The sequence below is a fragment of the Schistocerca serialis genome, chromosome 6 (assembly GCF_023864345.2).
Source record: "Schistocerca serialis cubense isolate TAMUIC-IGC-003099 chromosome 6, iqSchSeri2.2, whole genome shotgun sequence".
Classification (NCBI taxonomy): Eukaryota; Metazoa; Arthropoda; class Insecta; order Orthoptera; family Acrididae; genus Schistocerca; species Schistocerca serialis.
The window spans coordinates 287,540,764-287,559,404 of record NC_064643.1 but is presented as its reverse complement, the minus strand read 5'-3'; the positions used below and the strand labels follow the sequence as shown (position 1 = coordinate 287,559,404).

Here is an 18,641-nt window from a genome sequence, read left to right as displayed (position 1 = left end):
ACACACATTAGTCTACTGCAGCATATGTTCATCAATGCTACAGCTTTGTTTAGGTTTCATCTGGATAGTGAGAAATTCATAATTGAAGGGGGAGTCAGGGAAAAGAATTATGTATTGGATCATAAGTTGAGATTTGTTGTGTTACTTCTTGGTGTTCCTCACATTTCAGCAACACTGACGATGTTGACTTGGTGTTCATGGACTGCTCTTGAAGTGCTTTCTTTGTGATGTTTCCTAATTGGAATCTCATAGAAACTCTTATGACTGGTAAAGTATCCAAATTATCATAGAATCTTTTGCTGTCCTACAGGATTCAACAGATTTGTAATGAATCGTATATATTTATCAAAAAAGTCAGTTGTTTAACATATGTATTCTGTTTTGTGTAAGAGAAAGTTAGTTCCTACTCAATCTGTTTGTTCAACACTTCATGGCACAGTTGTAAACTGCCTTTGGCATATAATCAGTACTTCACATGCTTGATCATTCCATTAGAAAAAGTAATACCAGTACAATTTCTTTAGGGAAGGATCGATTTTGGCATCTATTTATTATGCAGAATTGAGCTGCTTATCAGTAAATACTTACTCATCATCATATGACACCACTGCAAACCTTTCTGCTTGAGGTGAGCAGAGAAAAGCAGCTTTCCAAGTAGCATGTCGTGGGTTCAGTGAACTCGAGGAATACCCATTTATCTATCATACTCCTGAGGGGGAGGGGGGGGGGGGGTGAAAAAAAAATCAAAAACATGGAGGACATTGTGAAGGAAAGGAGGTAACTGAGTTTGAACAAGACAGTGTGGAAATCAAATCTTCATTTTGAAACAACAAACCTATTTTACCCTGACTCATCTACTTCTGAATATCCTTTTAACTATCTCTGAATTGTGTATTTAAAATATGGATTTGCCCTTCCTGTAAATGATTTCTCGGTGAATTTTAGGTTCATTCATACCATATTTTACGGACTATTAGCCACTACAGATAAGATGCAGCTTAATTTTTAAGAATTTTTTGAAATAAGATTTTTACCATTTTTATCATTAGATTTTAAAGCTAGACTTTAAATAAATTCTTAGTTTGCAAAACTGAACTGATCTTTAAAATCCTTGAAAATTGTGATCTGAACTTTCTTCTTCTTCTACTTTTTCTTCCTTCTCTTTGTTGTTATTGTTGTCCTTTTCTTTTACTAAATTCTGACATTAATGTATTCTGTCATGCAAGTGTTTGCTTCACTGCCATCGAGGGTGTTACTTATGCCACACTTTTTGAAAGATTTAACTATAATGTCTTCAGTCACTCTAGACCACAACTGTTGTATCCACTGACACTTGTTTGATTGTCGGTTGTTTCAAAACTCCCTTCAGCAGGAATTCACGTTGGTTCCATCCATCATCCATAGTCCATTAGTTCACTGGCACCGTAGACTGCAATTATGCTCACAGGCTAGAAAGTGTTCTGAGTTTGTAATGGTGGGGTGAGAGGGAGACAGTCCTAACAGGCTTGTGAATCCCTGGAACTCATATTTGTCACATCGGTGCACTGCTGCTACCAGTTGAATCCCAATGTTGCCTGATAGAGATAGCCTTCCTACAGCGTCAAAAATATGGCCATTTTTGAGACTGGCAGGAATTTTATATCCACTGCTGGACATTCTGGACATTTTTATATTAATTTCAAGTACAAGGTGCACATGACTTTTGGAGCCAATTTTTCAAAGAAAGAAATGTGTCTTATAGTCCATAAAATACGGTACGCAGTGCACCCATATACTCAGATTTATAATAATTTCTGGCAACAGCCACTTCCAGCTAACACAAGAGTTCTCACCTGTTTCCCCATAGAGCTTTTTATTTTAACAAATGTAGAAACAATAGCCAGCCCATTATTTTCAGGTTGCTGCTTCATTCTATTCACAGTGTGTGATACATGTTGTAACTGCTTTTTACAGCACATCATGTTAATACTGCGATTCCTAATAAGCTGTGCTATCCCTGATGTCCCTGAATGGGTTGCTACAGAGATGGCAAAAGTTGAATTTGCTCGTAGAGAGGCTTGTCGTCGACTGTCTTCCACAACAGCCTCCACTCCAGCACGAGATTCAGCAGTCAGTGCACCGAGCACCGTCATTGGCCGGTAAAATACGTTTCTTTAATACTTTTACTAAATTCTGACATTTATGTATTCTGTCATGCAAGTGTTTGCTTTTCAGTTTTGTAGTTTCCCCAGCAAATGATGAAAACAAGGAAATGGATCAGGAAGGAACTGTTGAGGAGACTGAAGCTGCAGAAACTGGGCATCAGTTTACCGAGAATGCTGCAAAAGCTGTTCCAGATGGAAGTGCTGCTTCTGCAGGAACACCTGATAGTTTACCATCCCCTACTTTGCCCAAAAGTATGAACAAGAGGGCATCACCTCATGAGTGGTTATCCCCTGAAGGGGAACCACTCGGGTATCACCTTACCATAGGGCCTCACGGAGTGGACTGGGTTCGACATCTTGGTCTTGAAGGAAGTAGAAAATCCTGTGATTCAGAGACTGTAGCAGGTGGATCAGGTGAAAATCTAGCAACTCACCGGAGCACTGACTGCATAGTGACACCTAAAGAACTTACTGCGTCCTCTGATTCCGATCTTCTACGTTCTGCCCCTCCTTGGGCATCCACTCATCCTCGCCCCAAATTCCGCTTTTCCCCAGAAAAGTCTGAACAGAAGGAAATGTCTTTATCAGATAGTAGCCGCACTGTGTCAAGTCAGGAGGGAGATGAGACTGTGGTAAAACCTGAAGAAGCAGCAGCTGCGAAGAAAACTAGAGTGAAACAGAGTCTGATGAAAAGGGCTCGTAGTGTAGCAATCTTCTCTCTCAAGCTCAAGGAAAGACGAGCTGCTAGAGAAGCGAAGGAAGCAGAAATGAGAGCAAAGGAGAAGTGGACACCACCTGCCACTGTTGGAGGAGAACTGTCTTGTATTCCCATAGAAAAACTCATCTCAGTGGATGATGTTGCTGTCGATCTCCAAAGACGCAAAAATCAGAATTCTGGAAATATGTAGCGCCTACTTCCATCATCTTCATTGTTTGTATGGTACTTATGTCATCAGTTTTAATTTAGTCTCTCCTGTTGAGTACTTCCTATAGATGAAACTTACTGTAACTTAATGTATGTAGTCTTTACTGCTCTATAAACTTGTCTATATTTCAGTTGGTATGATCGTACAGTCCATACATACAGATAGAATGGTGTCTGTGTTGTATCTACCCCATATGCTGTACAATAATCTTTCAGTGTGCTTCACATTGTTGTATATTTAAAAGAAAAGAAAAGTGTTACAAAATATTAGTTAAATTATGTGAACATTAGAAAATGCTTTTATGTCTCAAATGTAATGAGTTATTTATTTGTTTGACCGAAGAGACACAAAGTAAAATATATTCCAGAACAGATTTTCAGTAAAACTGTCAAATAGCTCCATTGAGCTGTAATAGCATGTGAATTGTTTTCATTTTTCCATGTGTGGGTAGAGGTAAAAGTATCATCAGCGTGTAGCCTGCCATTGTCAAAGTGCTGTGTATGTGAGTGAGAAGCAGTGTAAAGCACAAGAGTATTAGATACTGTATTATGTTTTGTGCTGTATGGTTTTTCCTCATTTCTTGCTATTAGGTAATAGTTTCATGAAATAGTTGACGTTTACCGTTCGTTGCCAAGTGCCTACTGCAGTATGGAATTTAGTTTGTTGAGGTGAAGTATAAATGTATAAATACTCAAGTGTACTTAGATTCATTACACATATACTTATTCATACATTCCATTATCAATGTGAAATGTGCAAGTTATTTATATACAGTGACTCCTAAATTAAGCATGATATAATTTTGTTTATAATTGCAAATCGTGTTTCTAAAATTTTAAAATTTTTTTACTGTGAAAAATGTCTCGTTAATAACTGCATTGAATAAAGAAGACTTTTAAAATAATGATCCTAAAAGCTATTTTCTTACATGAGCGAAAATACTTTTGTAATACACAGAGGTTTTGTTGAAAATGCTATAAATGTTTTTCCTTTTCATAAGTACAATTCATATTTATTTTATATTTAAGATTCTGTGAAATTGCAAATATTTTTATGAATAATCATCTCATCATTGAAACCATCCAGCACATAATTCCTGCATATATATTTAACTACAGTAAAGCAAAAAAATATTTTGATCATAACGTAAGGTCTTAGTAACCCTTTTAGACATATCCGACATGAGCAAACGATTTAGAATAACAAAGTGGTGTAATTTAAGATGCACACATTTAACAATTGAATGCAGTGATCAAAGTATGAGTCTGCTGCAGTGTTCACATTTTGTTGTAATATGTTATATTTTGGAAATGCAGAATAAAGATTTTAGTAAACTTGTTTGCATATTGCACGTTTTTGGTGTTATTTAACAGGATCAGCCCTTCATAAGTTAGTATATTATCAATAAAGACTAAATAAATGGATCGCTTCATTCACCATGCATCACTATCTAAATTTTTATCACTCTACATAGTAGTCATAGTATGGTATATTGGGACACTGAGTGCATTAAAAAGTTGGTTTTTTACATTGAAGTTTAAGTAAAATACATTGTAGGCAGAAATGTAGGAGAGGTGTGATTGCATGATGAGAAACAAACAAGACATAGCAACTATGTTGTTATGTATTCAGTTCAACATACAGCATTTCACAATACCAACCATATTAAAGATTATGCTTTATCGCAGGCATATATTTTACAATGTTTAGAAGTCCATATCCTAAGTGGGAGTCAGTGTTGCAGGAACACACAATATACTGATGAACTACCATAACTTTAGACACCATAAGATGAGCAACATAACAAGTGAAGTGTAACAAAATTATCAAAATTTCTTCTTTTAGCTTTTAGAATATTTTTTTGAGCTAACTGTTAATAATATATGTCGAAACACCTTTACTTATTTTCCAGTTATCTTTGAAAACTATCTAGAAGCCTCTGAATACAGAATAATCCCAATTACTCATGGTAATAAAGCTTCCCCGATTAACACAGTTAATAACTGAAGGTGCTTCCGAAAATATAAGCAAAATGCAGTACAATAACAAGAAGAGAAATTTCGAGAAAGAATCTTTAAACATGGCATGATAACATGAAGAGAAATTTCCAGAATGAATGTTTCACTTACCTCCAGAGTTTGTACTATTTTGAAACTTCCTTGTAGGGTTTAACCATGTGCCAAATCAAGACTTGGAATGCAGAACCTTGTCTTGCCTGCATCATAGTCCATAATTCAGCCTAGAAAGTTACCAAACAGTGCTCATACTTGTTCATAGTGAAATATTCATTCTCAAAATAACTTCTTAGGTAGCAGAAAAGTTTCTTTGCCATATCCTTTCTCCTAGGACTATTAGTCCAGCAAGTTATACAGGACTTCCCTAAAATTTGGGAGCTAGGAGATGATATAAAACTGTGAGCTTGGTTTGTGAGCCATGCCTGGATAGCTCAGTCAGTAAGAGCATTGCCTGCAAAAGGCAAGGTTTCGAGTTTGAGCTCCAGTCTGGCACACAGTTTTAATCTGTTAGGAACCTTCAAGAACAGAAATGTCAGTTATTTTTCAGTTTTTAGAATAAAAATTAACAAAGTTTCAAGTCTCAGAGTTAATTCTTCAAAAATTTTCTTTTGATTCATTGCTATTCTCTTCAAGGATTTTTTTATTTTATTTCCTTGGTATTTTGGAGCTCACGGTGGTTGCATGTATTCTGCATCCTGCAGTAATCCACTGTATGTCACTTATAATTTGTAAATTCCTCTTAAATAATGTTCAGAAGCTCAGTGTGTCAGTTTGGTACTAGTACATTAAAAATTGTTGAACTGACCCAAATGAAAATAAATACATTTCACATACTAAACTAGTGCTGTAAGTCTGTACTATGTTACGTAGATAACAATGAAGGAGAGGGGAGACAAGAAGTTACTGGATGCTAATGCAGTTGATTAATTTACAAGTAATGCATCAAGAACTTCACCTTGTATAAAACTAAACACCTGCATGCAACAGAGAGTTAAAGAAACCTTGACTTCCCATCATTTTCTATCATAAAAATAATTGGAATTCCAGAAGATGTTATAAATGAGTTATTGCATCTCACTGGGGAGTGTTGCAGGAGTCATCTGATAATTCATCCTTTTTTTGTATGCAGCCTGATAACACTAAATAACATGTAACTTTTGTAAACTGACCCTTTTTCCTCAAATTTTACTCCTTACAACTCATTCCAACATGTACTGCACCCTCTCCACTTCACTCTGCCTCCCACTACCCTGCTCCTCCATCCCCAACATCAATTCCGTCTCTCTCTCTCTCTCTCTCTCTCTCTCTCTCTCTCTCTCCCTCTCTCTCTCTCTCTCTCTCTCTCTCTCTCTCTCTCTCTCTCTCTCTCTCTCTGCCATCTCCTTCCCCTCAATCTCTCTCCCTATTTCATTTCTTTCTTTTACTTCCTGATTATATTGCCTCCTTTTCATACCTCTTAGACACAAACTGCATGTTTTAGTAATGGACTTTAACATCAAAATGTTATCAACTTCCACATACTGAAAATTATTAATGGAATTGAAATCTTTGTTGTGGCTCTGCGGAAGTTTCACCTGTTTCAGAATGATTGTTATGTAAGTACATAAGTTTTCCCTTCCATTCCATTGTTGGCTGTGGTCAGTAATACATATCCACTATTGCAGTAGTAAATAAAGCTTCCAGTAGCAGTTTCTTTGTAATGGAGATAATTTAGCTTTCACCGTGCTTTAATGTACAACAGTAGAGCTTCCTCACATTTCGCTGAAAGAGGTAGTGTTAGTTGTATGAACTGCACAGTCTCTGTAATTTTTATTTATTTTATTTATTTATGCTTCTTATTGTGTATCCTCTCTGCAACTGAATTACATTTAATACTGCCTCATAAGTAAGTGTGAGAGCCGTGCAAATTACAGGCTGCTGGTCGAACCCAAATTGGGTACAAAGACCGTTTGTGGAATAGTTTTGTGCAGCTAAAATGGACATATTTAACATAAGTCACACTATCAAATAAGAATAATCCTTTAAGTAAATTAGTTGAGAATTTTCTTTTTGTATACATTAGTATAATGATGGTCCAAAGTAATCATAACACTGTTTTCTTCCTTTTCCATATCCTTTCTCAGTGCCTCAGATACAGTTTTTAGAGATACAGTTTTTAGAGTGACACCTTTTTGTTACTTGGCTTTCAGGCAAAATTTGTGTTTCATATGTTGTACTTGACCATTTGATATGTAGCAGAGAAATTAAATCAACAGGTGGGACTGAAATTACAATGTAAAGCTGTAGGGAAAAAATTGCCTTGGCAACTATGTACTTAAAAAAAAGGACAATTATTTATCCCTTTGAATATTAACAATGTAGAAAGTGAATGTTAGAGGTAATTGTAAGCTAAAGGCATTCTCCATCACATGGATTGATTTATGACAACTTCTTATCATTTATCTCCCTATTACAAGCAACAGAAACCTTTATTTACTTCCTAAATCAGTTTACTGTTAAGTAAATAATGCTCTCTGTTTTATTACAATTCATTTTCTCATATTTATGAATTTTCAGGTAATGGTTGTGTGTGAACATGACATTTCAATGTGGTATTTTATTTGTTCCTTATTACAGTGGCCTTGGGCATCAGTAAAAGAAGACCTAGTGATCAAGAAAATGGAATCATCTTTGTTACCAAAACTTTAAATAAATTGTAAGCAAGGGTTTTTAACAAAGAGCCAAATATGTCCAGTAAGCGCATAGTCCTGATTTTCTAATGGGAACTGCTAAGGAGTAAGCGGGACATTTTGGTCTGTCATATTATTTGAGATAACACAGGATAACTCAAGTTCATTATTATGTTCTTCCACAGAATTAAAATTTTCAGTTGTCTTAAAGTGTCCTATTCTTGCTTCTTCAATTTTTTACTTTATATGATGAATTATTTATCATATGCCCAGGATTCTGAAACAAGTATCATAAAACGATGTCTCTGTATCTACGTAGTAAAACATTATAAGGACTGCCTATTCAAATTTAAAATACATATCAACTGCAAAATACCCTTAAAAGTAAGGGACCTATTGTGAAAACCATTTGCAGGAGCTTAGTTCAGAAGATAAATATTCTCATTTCACTTATTTTTGGCATTTTGTACTCTGTATTGTTGTTTTGAGAAGGCTTCTCCTTTGATTTCTTAATATTAATTAAAACTTCACAGCCATTTGTCAGTCATTGCAGTGTATTTTTTTCAGTTCTTGGGTGTACTTGGTTTCTGAGCTTCCTTCACTTTTTTAGTGTGAATGGCTGCAAGATAATTTTGCAAATTCATAAAATGCAATCAGAATATCAACAAATATTATATTGGTGTGTGTCATTTGTAATAATACAATTCTGCCTGTTATTCTTCTTGCAGAATTTAAAACACATTTATATATGTTGTGCAGGGATTGTGGCTTGTTTAATAGATTAAACCAGAGTTAATTGGGTCTACACCAAAGACACACTTCAAAACTCATATAAGTTTGTTCAAAATTTATTCCTGCTGAACATCAATATTTATTGGAAAAAACGTACACACACACACATTCAACAATCATGCATCTGTAAAATATACACATATAAAAAAGTAAACAGTAACTTACATTAAGACTTATCAGAGAGATCTTTTCTCCAGTATCTAATTGCCTTTATTCAGACCAATATTTTCTCTTCAGTACTCTGCATAAGATGTCTGTGTTTTGATACAAGATTTCTGAAACTGTTAGATATGTTTCAATTTTAGTACACCTGTAAACAGTAAATGAGTGAGAAATGGATCGGCTGGGTAGCCACAAAGCTGTTAGTGTGTGTCTGTATTGTCACATGCAGCCAGGTCTTGAAATAAATACCTGCACACAGTGTCTAAATTGGTTTTAGTACCTATTTGAAAGAGCACTTACTAGTAATTCATCACAGAATGTCATGGAAATTGTAAGCATTGGAATACTTTTTTATTAAAAATTCTAAGTATCATGATGCTATGACTCTTGAAACTGCTGTACCTTTTCCAATATAAGTAAAATATTTTGATATGTTAGGCTGTGTTATTTTAAGTGTTTGTAGGTTCAGTGTCACAGTTTCACTGCTAGGAGCTTTCACAGGAATGATTACTCTTCAGATTGTTGAACAGTCATATAATAATGTGATGATAAAATCCCAACACTCAAATCAAAAAGCTTTGTTCTGAATAGCCATGATGGATGTTTGACATTCTCATCTTGAAATGAAGAGGGCATAAAACACATCTTGTTTGAGTGTGTAAGATGATCAATGGAAAGTCAGTGAATTTGTAAGACTGTGTGTAAGTTTGACTTGTTAACTACGTGCTTACCTAATGGCAAGTGTATCATGTGCAAGCCTCTTCATCTCTGCATAACTACTACAACCTACATTCATTTGCTTTACTCACTTTAGCTGAATTGGCTGTCCCCATGCTCTCTCTCTCTCTCTCTCTCTCTCTCTCTCTCTCTCTCTCTCTCTCTTTCTCTTTCTTTTTCTCTCCGTTGCCAAATTGATGATTCCTTATGGTTCAGAATGTGTCTTATCAACTGACCCCATATTTTGGTCAAGTTGTGCCATTCTTTTCTTCCCAGTTCAGTTCAGCACCTCCTCATTTCGTTACATTATCTAACTGTGTGTGTATGAAATATATAAAATGTAACAACAGAGAGAGAGAATGTTTGAGGGAGGGGGGGGGGGGGGGGGGGGGAGGGAGAGAGAGAGAGAGAGAGAGAGAGAGAGAGAGAGAGAGAGAGAGAGAGAGAGGGAGAGAGAGAGAGAGAGAGATCTGTTTGGAAGTATTAAAAACAACAGTTGTAAATTACCTGAAAGGCTATGTAAACTTGACTTGCAATGTCCTGATAAAAATTTTAAAAAAGTAGCGTCTTTAAGCACGAGTTTTCTAAATATCCCAGGAGCAGAGTTGATATGCTGAGTGTTTGAAGACAAAAAAGGCCACAACCTGACTTGCAAAAGCGTTTTTATTACTACTGCTTCCACATTTACAAAGCAGAATATTTTAATCTAACTGTATAAACAGAAAACATGGTTAACATCCCTTAACCTTCATAATTTGCAAATCTAGAATACATCAAATTGAGAGGAGAAATTCACGTACATTTTCTCTGAACTAAATGCAACCTTCTTTAAAATTGAAGTGCATTTTGCTCATAGCCATCCCAGTTTGTTATGTACGTTAGAAATACAAACAAGAGGTCATGCTGTGTTCACTATTTCCAGACTGATCGTAAATAACTTTTGTTGTCCTTCAGACAAATTTATTATCAAATTAACCTTTTGGAAAACATACTTCCAATTTCATAGCTGTTTTCATGTACTAGCAATTCATTTTGAACCATTCTCAGGAAACACACATGTGTCTTTGCAGCATGAAAGAAGTATTCATTCTGATGCAGAAGAATTGTTTTGTAGTTCAGATACAATGAAAATTTCTTCAATATATTTGCAAGCTAGTATTCTAAAATTTTGTGTAGAAAATCTTCCACAAATTTTCAAGGGACTTCTCAGATAAACAAAACAATAGAGAAAGAGTCTATACTCCATTACTCTACAAAAGAGGTGTTTGACACTGAAATGTTGGAAGCTTGTTTAATTAAGATGGCAGCATACACCGTGCAGTACATGGATCATGGCTCCTAGAAGCTTAAAGCAGACACAGGAGAGAGAGGGTGTCACTAAGCTATCACTGACATGGCCATAAACAACAACATAAGCATCCATATCAGAGCTGTTCACAGCTCACTTCACAGTAGCATGAAAGGAATTAGTTCGATACATTGACTACCTGGGCTGGGAGCCATGGCAGTACCTCACTCAGGTCACAGGCTCAGGTCACAGTGCGCACATTGTCGGCCACATGCTCCACAATCTCTACATCAGTATATTATCAGATGTCATTTTTATATTACAATAACTGTCACATGTGGCCTTTCACTGAAATATACAATGTTAATGTAAAGTGGCCTGTAGGTGCAATCTTGGATTGGCAACATTATTAGTTGGATTGACCATAGCTGTGGCTCCCTAAAGTTCCTTCTGTAGACATCTTGCTTTTCTGTTCAATAATTTCTGGATAGAGTTGACAGATTAGATTAGATTAGATTAATACAAGTTCCATGGATCATGAATACGGTATTTCGTAATGATGTGGAACGAGTCGAATTTTCCAATACATGACATAATTAGGTTAATTTAACAACATACTTAAGTTAATATAACAACTTTATTTTTTGTGTTTTTAGTTTTTCTTTGTTTTTTATTTTTATTTTTAAAATTTTTTTTTTTATTTTTTAAATTTTTTTTCCCTTAATTTATATCTAAATATTCCTCTATGGAGTAGAAGGAGTTGTCATTCAGAAATTCTTTTAATTTCTTCTTAAATACTTGTTGGTTATCTGTCAGACTTTTGATACTATTTGGTTTGATACTATTTGGTAAGTGACCAAAGACTTTAGTGCCAGTATAATTCACCCCTTTCTGTGCCAAAGTTAGATTTAATCTTGAATAGTGAAGATCATCCTTTCTCCTAGTATTGTAGTTATGCACACTGCTATTACTTTTGAATTGGGTTAGGTTGTTAATAACAAATTTCATAAGAGAGTATATATACTGAGAAGCTACTGTGAATATCCCTAGATCCTTAAATAAATGTCTGCAGGATGATCTTGGGTGGACTCCAGCTATTATTCTGATTGCACGCTTTTGTGCAATAAATACTTTATTCCTCAGTGATGAATTCCCCCAAAATATGATGCCATATGAAAGCAATGAGTGAAAATAGGTGTAGTAAGTTAATTTACTAAGATGTTTATCGCCAAAATTTGCAATGACCCTTATTGCATAAGTAGCTGAACTCAAACGTTTCAGCAGATCATCAATGTGTTTCTTCCAATTTAATCTCTCATCAATGGACACACCTAAAAATTTGGAATATTCTACCTTAGCTATATGCTTCTGATTAAGGTCTATATTTATTAATGGCGTCATACCATTCCCTGTACGGAACTGTATGTACTGTGTCTTACCAAAATTCAGTGAGAGTCTGTTTACAAGGAACCAGTTAGTAATTTTCTGAAAGACAGTATTGACAATTTCATCAGTTAATTCTTGTTTGTCAGGTGTGATTACTATACTTGTATCATCAGCAAAGAGAACTAACTTTGCCTCTTCATGAATATAGAATGGCAAGTCATTAATATATAATAAGAACAACAAAGGACCCAAGACTGACCCTTGTGGAACCCCATTCTTGATAGTTCCCCAGTTTGAGGAATGTGCTGATCTTTGCATGTTACGAGAACTACTTATTTCAACTTTCTGCACTCTTCCAGTTAGGTACGAATTAAACCATTTGTGCACTGTCCCACTCATGCCACAATACTTGAGCTTGTCTAGCAGAATTTCATGATTTACACAATCAAAAGCCTTTGAGAGATCACAAAAAATCCCAATGGGTGGTGTTCGGTTATTCAGATCATTCAAAATTTGACTGGTGAAAGCATATATGGCATTTTCTGTTGAAAAACCTTTCTGGAAACCAAACTGACATTTTGTTAGTACTTCATTTTTACAGATATGTGAAGCTACTCTTGAATACATTACTTTCTCAAAAATTTTGGATAAAGCTGTTAGAAGGTAGATTGGACGGTAATTGTTGACATCAGATCTATCCCCCTTTTTATGCAAAGGTATAACAATAGCATATTTAAGTCTATCAGGGAAAATGCCCTGTTCTAGAGAGCTATTACACAGGTGGCTGAGAATCTTACTTATCTGTTGAGAACAAGCTTTTAGTATTTTGCTGGAAATGCCATCAATTCCATGTGAGTTTTTGCTTTTAAGCAAGTTTATTATTTTCCTAATTTCAGAGGGAGAAGTGGGTGAGATCTCAATTGTATCAAATTGCATAGGTATGGCCTCTTCCATTAACAGCCTAGCATCTTCTAATGAACACCTGGATCCTACTATATCCACAACATTTAGAAAATGATTATTAAAAATATTTTCAACTTCTGACTTTTTGTTCGTAAAGTTTTCATTCAATTTGATCGTAATACTGTCTTCCTCTGCTCTTGGTTGACCTGTTTCTCTTTTAATAATATTCCAAATTGTTTTAATTTTATTATCAGAGTTGCTGATTTCAGACATGATACACATACTCCTGGATTTTTTAATGACTTTTCTTAATATAACACAGTAGTTTTTATAATTTTTGATAGTTTCTGGGTCACTACTCTTTCTTGCTGTCAGATACATTTCCCTTTTCCGGTTACAAGATATTTTTATACCCTTAGTAAGCCATGGTTTGTTACAAGGTTTCTTACGAGTATATTTAACTATTTTCTTGGGGAAGCAGTTTTCAAATGCATTTACAAAAATGTCATGAAATAAATTATATTTTAAATTGGCATCAGGTTCACGGTTCACCTCATCCCAGTCTAACTGCTGTAGGCTTTCCCTGAAATTTGCAATTGTTAAATCGTTGATTGAATGTACTACTTTGGAGGACTGTTTAGTATTGCTGAATGGAGCTATGTCATATATTGTAACTAGCTGAGCACCATGATCAGAAAGACCATTCTCAACAGGCTGAGTATTTATCTGGTTAAACTTATCTTGGTCTATAAAGAAGTTATCTATCAGTGAGCTGCTATCCTTTACCACCCGAGTAGGAAAATCAATAACGGGTGTCAAATTGAAAGAACCGAGTAATACTTCAAGGTCATTTTTCCTATTACCCTCTTTCAGAGAATCTACATTGAAGTCCCCACAAATAATAATTTGCTTCCCCCTGTCTGACAGATAGCACAACAAGGAGTCCAAATTTTTCAGAAATAGATGAAAATTTCCTGATGGGGACCTATATACAGTTACAATTATAAATGTGCCTTTATTTAATTTAAGCTCACAGGCACATGCTTCTATATGTTTCTCTACACAAAACTTTTTTGTTTCTATACTTTTTGCACAATGATAACTTTTGACATATATGGCAACTCCTCCTTTCTCCATATTTTCTCTCATTACATGTGCAGAGAGCTTATATCCACTTACATTTACCTTATCCATATCAGTAACAATGTGATGCTCAGACAGGCATAGTATATCTATTTCATTCTCAGCTTCTAAATCTTCTAAACAAACCAGAAGCTCATCTACTTTATTCTTTAAACTCCCAATATTTTGATGAAATATACATACATTATTTTTAATTATACTTTTATGAGAACCTTTCCTTATTCTAACATTTGCAGTACTCTCCTGTCTGAGTTTCTCATTGTGCTTAGGCCTAGTTCCTATACCAGTGGTCACATGGTGTTCAGAGAGGCAGATTATGTCAACTGGGTTGGGTGACTTTAATTCATCAATGCAATTACCTAGGACTGAGATACAACTTGGTGGAGATAAAATTTCTGGTGATTGGTGAGAGTTTATAATTGATAGCTGTGGTTGGTGATCAAATGTGCCAGAATTGTGCTGTTTAATTTCTTTCCTAAACTGAAGATTTGTTTCAATCCTGACCTCTCGTAGAACTTGACATCTTTCTGTCTTACCTATCCTAAAAAAGGTGCTGCTCCAACACCTGTAACCACTGGTATTTTACCATTCATGGCAGTGCCTCCCCCCCTTAAATTTCCTGCTATTACCCCAGCCAGTTTCCCCTTCCCTTTCCTGTTGAGATGTAGGCCATGCCTGGTATAGTCCCACCTACTGAGATAATCATTTATAATATCTACTTTAATGTTTTTAATATATTTTCTTAATTTTTTTCACACTACTTAATTTCAACCAAGTTGTAATTACAAAATTTCAGTGTTGATCAATTGTAAGATAACTGCTTATTTATATACTGTATACTATGAACAGGGAGAGCTGCATTATACTCATAGTGTAATATATAAATGACTGAAATGAGTCCTCTATTGTCAACCATTGGGTTGTCATACAGAGTAAACATTGAAAAAATGACTGGTTTCACTGATAAAGATTACTGAGAATTCACTGATTTAGATTCAGATGAGCCAGAATTTTGGAGTTTTCTGATAAATGCAGGGTGTGTAAACACAACTGTTTGCGATGGCAGTGGAAATAACGATTGTGTTGGCAATAGTGATGGTAATGGTAAGAATTTCCTATTAGTCATTCTTCAATAACTGCAGAGGAAGTGTATTTATGGACCAAGAATAATACAGTTATAATTACTCATATCCAGCTGGTAAAAATGCTATCAAAACCACATAAAGTTCTCAAAATACTTTCGATGTGGAAGTAATCAGTCTGATTATCATGATCAAAAGCTCTGTTGCCTAGTTTATACAGGGCAACTATGCTAGGCAGTTTTGGAAAAACTTTATCCTGAAGATTTGGCATAATTGTGCACAAATGTTCTTTTTGAAAATAACATTTTGCCTACAATGATGAACAGAAACTACGTTCAGGTACTTTCCTATTCATTCATTTTACAGGCATGTAAATCAGCTAAAAAAGGTAATAAACCTGTAAGTTCAGGTAAATATCAAGCATATTACAAAGAAAAACTTGCATGGAATGTTTACCAGATGAAACTATTTCTATAGATAAAACCAGGTTACCACTTAGAGGATGACTTCCACTTCTAAAATTTATTCCAGATAAAAGCTATAAATACAGTGTAAAGATTGCCAAACTGTGTATTGTATTAGATGTACTCTACATGTAGTGACTCATATGGGCCACACAAATGTTGTGTCTAAAAACTAGTGGAAAGAGTCTTGCAAGAGATGATGAATAGTAATGCCAGTGAAGGATGAAATGCTGTTACAGATAACTATTACAACAGTACTTCATTTCACACACCAGCTTTGAAAGGAAGACAAATTTTGTGGGACCACTGAAAAAGAACAGAAGGTCTTTGACACCAATTATTAAAAATAGTATAAAAAAAGGTGAAGTGATATGTAAAGGTCGTCTGATGACACTTTTGTTGGAAAATTGAAGGACAGAAAGGAAGTATTCTTTCTGTCAATGTTGCATGTGTATGGCAGTCAATGTATTCTATTGCACAACTCTTGAAATGCTTCTTAGCAGTTTGTGATATTTTTTCATTAGGATTCTGGCATGAACTTACAACAAACACAAGTATTTATTACAACAATGTAAACTGTCAATAGTTCTTGCAGCAGAACTAGCTTCCTTTAAAATAGTCCAACACGTTACTGCACAATTGGCTGTTCCTTTCATATCAGTGGTATTCTGTGTGTAAAATGCAAGAAATGATGAAATGTATGTGTAATAACTTGTTCTACAAGCTGTTCCAGGAGGAAGACATAAGTTTAAAAGACACACAAATGCTCAAAATGTGCTGTGTATTGTGTCAGATGCATATTGATGCACAGTAGCCTGGGAAAACCGCTTCAATGGTGCGCTTGGCAGTGAAGGGGTGCCAAAATAGCCAGGGAAGGAATAGTAGTCCTGAGACCCACTGCACTTCACTACACTATTTGTGCTACATTGCACACAGCATTCCAATTACTGATACCGAGAGGACGAACGGTGCATGCAGCATCAGGCTTTGTACTCCAGTAGTCGATAGAATCACCTCAAGAAGACACAGCTTGGGAAGGCAGCATGGAAAAAATGTGGTAGTCTCCTCTTATTGAACAGACCGCAGCAGGATAGCGCAGGATGATAATTCTGCGGGTTGCTCATACCCTGGTGAAATGCAACAGACAACGATGTGGGCCACATGGCATTGCACGGGTGAGTTGCCGAGAACACAGCCAGGAATGTTGCCTTGTTGGAGCAGAACAAGGGACTCGTAGAGCAATAGTTTGGCGTGCCTAGTGTCTGGAAAGCATGGCCGTCTTAAGTTCTCCCTCTGTCAGAAGTGACCAGTGAGGGTGTTGGTGGGGGCTGGCTTCCGGTCTACACAGCCTGTCGTCCGCTGCTACTCACCAAGCAGCGGCAGAACACTACGTAAAAGACAGCTGTAATTGGCAAGCTTTTGGAACCAGTGACTTTTTCTTCAGGCAGAATGGTTGAAGGGGAATGAAGAATCTTTCCTTCTCATCCCGTACGGTAAGTCTCCCCTGATCCGCAGCTCAGGGTGACTTTCCCGAAATCCACCCCTTTTCCTAGACCTCTCTAGTCCTTTTCCTAACCCCTCTTCCTTCCCCTTCAATCTTTCTGTCTGAAGAAGAAGCTACTGACTCTGAAAGCTTGCCAATTACAGCCATCTTCTATGTGGTGTTCTGATGCCTCTTTGTGAGTAGATATTTTATCTGTCGAATTGAATAATAATTTAAATTCAATATTTCTTCACTGTGACATTGCTAACATCTGCACAGTGCATTAATAGGATAAATTTATTCAAATTCTACAGTTGTTCTTCTGATGCATAGTTAACACATTTTAATTCTCTTTCAGTTGCATATATAATTATTCATAGACATCATTATATATAAAAACAAAGATGAGGTGACTTACCGAACAAAAGCGCTGGCAGGTCGATAGACACACAAACAAACACAAACATACACACAAAATTCAAGCTTTCGCAACAAACTGTTGCCTCATCAGGAAAGAGGGAAGGAGAGGGGAAGACGAAAGGAAGTGGGTTTTAAGGGAGAGGGTAAGGAGTCATTCCAATCCCGGGAGCGGAAAGACTTACCTTGGGGGGGAAAAAAGGACAGGTATACACTCGCACACACGCACATATCCATGCACACATACAGACACAAGCAGACATATTTAAAGACAAAGAGTTTGGGCAGAGATGTCAGTTGAGGCAGAAGTGTAGAGGCAAAGAAGTTGTTGAAAGACAGGTGAGGTATGAGTGGCGGCAACTTGAAATTAGCGGAGATTGAGGCCTGGCGGATGACGAGAAGAGAGGATATACTGAAGGGCAAGTTCCCATCTCCGGAGTTCGGATAGGTTGGTGTTGGTGGGAAGTATCCAGATAACCCGGACGGTGTAACACTGTGCCAAGATGTGCTGGCTGTGCACCAAGGCATGTTTAGCCACAGGGTGATCCTCATTACCAACAAACACTGTCTGCCTGTGTCCATTCATGCGAATGGACAGTTTGTTGCTGGTCATTCCCACATAGAATGCATCACAGTGTAGGCAGGTCAGTTGGTAAATCACGTGGGTGCTTTCACACGTGGCTCTGCCTCTGATCGTGTACACCTTCCGGGTTACAGGACTGGAGTAGGTGGTGGTGGGATGGTGCATGGGACAGGTTTTGCATCGGGCGCGGTTACAAGGATAGGATCCAGAGGGTAGGGAAGGTGGTTTGGGGATTTCATAGGGATGAACTAACAGGTTACGAAGGTTAGGTGGACGGCGGAAAGACACTCTTGGCGGAGTGGGGAGGATTTCATGAAGGATGGATCTCATTTCAGGGCAGGATTTGAGGAGGAACTTGACTTCCTCAAATCCTGCCCTGAAATGAGATCCATCCTTCATGAAATCCTCCCCACTCCGCCAAGAGTGTCTTTCCGCCGTCCACCTAACCTTCGTAACCTGTTAGTTCA

The 18,641-nt window shown here is 36.6% G+C and overlaps 1 protein-coding gene across 1 annotated transcript in view; it reads left to right on the top strand.

Annotated features, from left to right (window-relative positions):
• The window catches only part of LOC126483702 (anoctamin-8), a 192,921-nt gene extending 188,944 nt beyond the window's left edge, over positions 1-3,977 (top strand). Inside the window, exons 15-16 of the mRNA XM_050106792.1 lie at positions 1,954-2,138; positions 2,215-3,977. Of these exons, the coding sequence (XP_049962749.1) occupies positions 1,954-2,138; positions 2,215-3,052 (1,023 nt within the window). The 3' untranslated portion in view covers positions 3,053-3,977. The remainder of the gene's footprint in view (positions 1-1,953; positions 2,139-2,214) is intronic.
• Positions 3,978-18,641: the final 14,664 nt, after the last annotated feature.